This window comes from Alligator sinensis, unplaced genomic scaffold (assembly GCF_000455745.1).
Source record: "Alligator sinensis unplaced genomic scaffold, ASM45574v1 scaffold505_1, whole genome shotgun sequence".
Lineage (NCBI taxonomy): Eukaryota > Metazoa > Chordata > Crocodylia > Alligatoridae > Alligator > Alligator sinensis.
Window position 1 is genome coordinate 3,067,511 of NW_005841940.1, and position 4,404 is coordinate 3,071,914.

At 45.9% G+C, this 4,404-nt stretch overlaps 1 protein-coding gene across 3 annotated transcripts in view; it reads right to left on the minus strand.

Annotated features, from left to right (window-relative positions):
* The window catches only part of LOC102384422 (solute carrier family 2, facilitated glucose transporter member 11), a 24,012-nt gene that overhangs the window by 17,317 nt on the left and 2,291 nt on the right, over window positions 1–4,404 (minus strand). For all 3 annotated transcript variants that reach the window (XM_014518162.2, XM_025199286.1, XM_025199285.1), the window contains exons 2-3: window positions 2,323–2,421; window positions 1,257–1,417 (exon numbers count right to left, since the gene is read on the minus strand). In XM_014518162.2, the coding sequence (XP_014373648.1) occupies window positions 1,257–1,417; window positions 2,323–2,421 (260 nt within the window). The remainder of the gene's footprint in view (window positions 1–1,256; window positions 1,418–2,322; window positions 2,422–4,404) is intronic.

A 4,404-nucleotide genomic window follows, 5' to 3' on the forward strand; every position in this document is an offset into this window, starting at 1 on the left:
ACTCTTTCCTGCCTAGGCAGAGGGGTCAGACTTGATGATCTGTTGAGATCCCTTCCGACCCTAGCATCTATGAATCTATGTGCCTCAGGGGAGGCGAAGGTGCAGAGTTGGGTGCAGAGAGGCACCTGAAGGGCTGCATCTGAGTGATTGAGCCAATTGAGGCCCTGTGAGTAGGGGGCATATGTTGAGGCCCTGTTAACTTGAGGGACTGAATTTGGTCCAGGTAAGCCTTCAGGTGCCTGAGGCCACAGGTGGGCCTGAGGTCGATTGGAGGGCGGCAGAGGAGAAGCTGCGGAGAAATAAGGGGGCAAGTCAGCAGCCCCGTATGAAGAGCACCTGGGGGGAGTTACCCAGCTACAAGACACTGCGCAGACTCTGCCCCTATTTTGTGAACCGCCTGGCACTCATTTGGATGAGGGCAGCGGGAGATGCCCAAAAGGCTGTATGCTTGCTGGCCGGGGAGTGAAGGGAATCAAGCCAAAGGACCTTTTGGGATAGGGCAGGGTGGCCCTGGGGAAAAGGAGGGGTGGTACAAGTGAGGCCCAGCAAGGGCAGTATGAGAGAGACCATGTGAGAGACAGTGGAGTGTGAAGCCTCAGTGAGAGAGAGGTGGTATGAGTGTGGCCTGTAACAGGGCAGTTGTGAGAGGCCTAATACTGTAATGAGTTGGGCATGGCCTCAGGCCAGAGCTTTACACAGCTGTTAGAAACATCTGCAAGGCATGGGACACGTAAGGGGAGGTAGGAGCCCTAGACACCAGGGCCTAGAAAGGGCAGCCACCTGCCTAATTAAGATCTTAATTACTTAACAGCAAGGCATGGCAGACAAGATAGGTGGGCAGCATGCCCAGAGGTGGTGGGAGACCAGCACTGTGGCTGGTTGGGGAGCTCCCACATTGCCACAATGACACAGCCACATTTAGGGAGGTAGGAGGGCCCCCATCACATTGATAATAGTGATTCCTGTTGCCAACTGAGCTGAGAGCCATCTCTATTTTTCCATTGGTAGAAAGTACCATTCTAGGTTGGATTTTGAGAAGTGTCTGTTTACCATTTCAAGGCACGGGCCCTCTGGCCTCATGTGGCAATGAGAGATTAATTTGTTGTCTTTTGATTACAAGCATCCTCTGTGATTTCTCAGTCACATTGGGTAACTGGGATTTGGACTCTTATTAGTTTCACACTCAAACATGCTAGTCATCCGATTAATGAAATCCAATCTAAAAAGCTCATGTTGGAGATACAAAGCCCTCTTACCTTCCCAGCTTGATTGCCATCGGTCCTGCAACAAGAGCTCCAGTGAGCCCCCCCAAAGGGTACACAGAGACAATAAAAGACCACAAAAGCAGTATCATGTTGTTCTCGAGGGGTGCACCTGTGCGTTCCAACCATGTTTCATTCATAAACGTCTGAATGTGCTGTAAGTAATGGACAAGGTTGGTTTACTGTGGGGTTAAAGATGAAGAATGCAAAAAAGACCAAGGGTTTTCCTCTTCTTAGATAGGGCTTATGCTATGAACAGGACCCTAAAGAGAAGGCTGAAAAAAGCATTTAGTTTTAAGATATCATTTTGATACGCCAAAAGAATTCTAGTTGTTGAGAAGCTGTATTAGAGAGATTATGTTTATGCACTGAAATCTTGTGTGTTTAAAAAATATTTAGAGTTTATAGGTCCTAACCTCTAATTATAAATTTGATCCTAAAATCGAAGGCAAAGCTTGATTTTTGAAGTGTACAGCACTTGGGTGCTGACTGCTCCCCATAGCCAATTTTAACAAGATACTGAGTATATAAATCATTTTAAAGTCATCTTTTCTCTGCCAAGTCCCTCAACATCACACCAGCTTATTCCAGCTCCATGAGGACACCTAGAACAGCTACTAGAGAGCCCCAGAGAACCTGGCCAATGGGAAAACAGGTCATCACCAATTACAGCAATTAATCAGGTTTTTCAAAGTCTTTTGAAAAATAATTAAGAAATATGTGGCAAGCTTGTTTTTAAAAAAAGTCTTTTAAGTGTGGAAATATTCATGATTATATTTGTTAAAGGTATAACTGGCAGAAAAAGGTTTTGAATGGCAAATCTTGTGTCCTCATGCCCTTTAGCAATAGAATGATGCCACACCTCAATTACCAATTATAAAAACACACACATCCACTCCTCACTATTCAGCCTCAGTATTAACTGACTGAAGGCTTTTCACAGCATATCCTGGTTTATGCTCAGACTGGAGGTCACTGAACCTCTTTTAGGGATTACAGGTTTGGGGCTTCATAAGATTCACTATCTCGGGAGAAGGTTAGAGGCCAGCAGAAAACTTACTGTAGTCGGAGCATTGATGATGGTGATGTTATAGCCATACTGGAAAGTCCCTCCGATCCCAGCAGCACATACTGTTAGAATTAGCACCCTGCTTTGAACCTGCAAAAACCCCCAAACATAAATGTATTAAAAGGGGGGAAAATGTAGATTATTTTCTCACTTTCATTAAAATGATTTAGTAGGAACTTGACCCAAAGCCACACTGTGTTTGGTAGGACTTGAATGGTAAGATGAAAAGGCCACAATGCTGGCTCTAAAATGGTAAGTTCCAAAAGATTAGATAAATGACACTAACAGATGTCAGGGATGTATTTGGTGCTGTGTTGGTCTGAGACAAAAAGAAATGCAAAACTCTAGAACTCTTGGTTCCAAAATGATACCTTTTTATGTTTTTGCAATTTCTTAGTTGATCTAATAAAAGGTATCATCTCTGAACTATCACATTTTAAACTTTAAGGCACCCTCTGCTGCCTAAAATATTACTGTACACAGTAGTTTAAAAATAAAAAATTGCAGGTAACAGAGTTCATTCAGGGCTGGTTTTGGGTAATAGTCCTGGAAATGTCAGTGCTTTGGTACTTTATATGTATTTTTCTAAAAACTCATTGCAATTTTCTATAAATATCACTGCACAGACTTGACAGCTATCACCAAACCAAGTCAGTCTTTTTTAGACACATGATAAATGCATTGTACAAGTGTTACCCAAATTTAAAGCTAACGATATTTGCCCAACGTAAAACATCTACCTTGAACAGGGCTTCTTTATAGCCCTGAGGTTTGAACTCAAGGCCACTGAAATGTCACTGGATGCTATTTCTGCCATCTCTTCTTTTTTACATGTAATTACGTGTATTTTTTTCTCCTCTTTAATTTGAGGGAGTGTCTTTCCCATACTCCTTCAGAGGTTAGACATTGAATCAGACAGCTTCTCTGCTTCACTCTCTCCTTATGCAGCTGTAGGTTTTCACTATATTTTGTGTTGTCCTGTTTGATCAGTGATTTGTTTGGTGAGGGTTTGCCTTCATTTTACCTTTTGAATGTGGTGAGGCATGAGTTCATTTTGATCTTTTTAAAATTGGTCCCCCCCCCCCCACCATTACTGCTATATTATCTTTTTCAACTTCAGTCCCGTGTCTTGATTAGAATTTATTGTTGAAAAGGACCACTTCATACGCTTTGGAGGTTGGTATCATGGGATGTCTGTGTGTTCTGCTACGTAGGAGCAGTGTCTGATTTAGTTTTTGGTGGAGGAGGCAGGTGCTTTTCTAGCTGAGATGGCACAAGAAGCAGAAAGCTCATTTTTGTATGTTCATAAGCAAAGGGATTTGTCTTTTCTCCCCCTATCCAAAGTTGATCTGAGTTGATATGGCACGCTCTCACTACCAGCCCTTGAAACAACATTTGATACCAAAAACACGTGGCCTCGGCACCATGATTTTTCCATGACCTCAGAGAAACAGAGGTGTGGAAGGAGCCTCCAACCCACCCCGTAGCACAGAGGCAGGGTCGAGTAAACCTAGAGCATCCCTGACAAATGCTTGTCCGACCTGCATTTAAAAACCGCCGCGAAGATTCGCGATGGCCTGTTCCAGCAGTTCACTACCCCCACGTTACCTTCCTACTATCCGGCCTGAATTTCTCTGCAGAGCGAGCCTGCTTCTTTTCTCCTCCCCTCCGCGCACAGGGTGAGCAGCCGGTTCCTGCCTTCTTTACAACACTCTCTCATGCCTGGCACGATGGTGACCCTGGCCGACCTCGCGGGCCGGTTTCCCAAGCCGGCCCTCACTCGCGTCGCTCTCGGGTCCCTCTGCTACACGGGGCCGAGCTCTCCCAGGTGATGGCTACCTCCGTGCTTCTCCTGCCCCTCGGCATCCTCCTCGCACCCCCAAAAGGCCCTGCTCCACTGAGGCCTCCCCTGGGCTGAATAAGAACAGCCACCTGCCTCTCGCTTGTGCCATCCCGCCTCAGGCAGCGACTCCCCAGCGTGAGCCTTGCCCTGTTGTGGGCTCATGTGTCCGGGGGTGGGGGGGACCCCGGATCCAAGCTGTCCTGCCCGCCGCCTCCCCAGGCCCTTCTCCC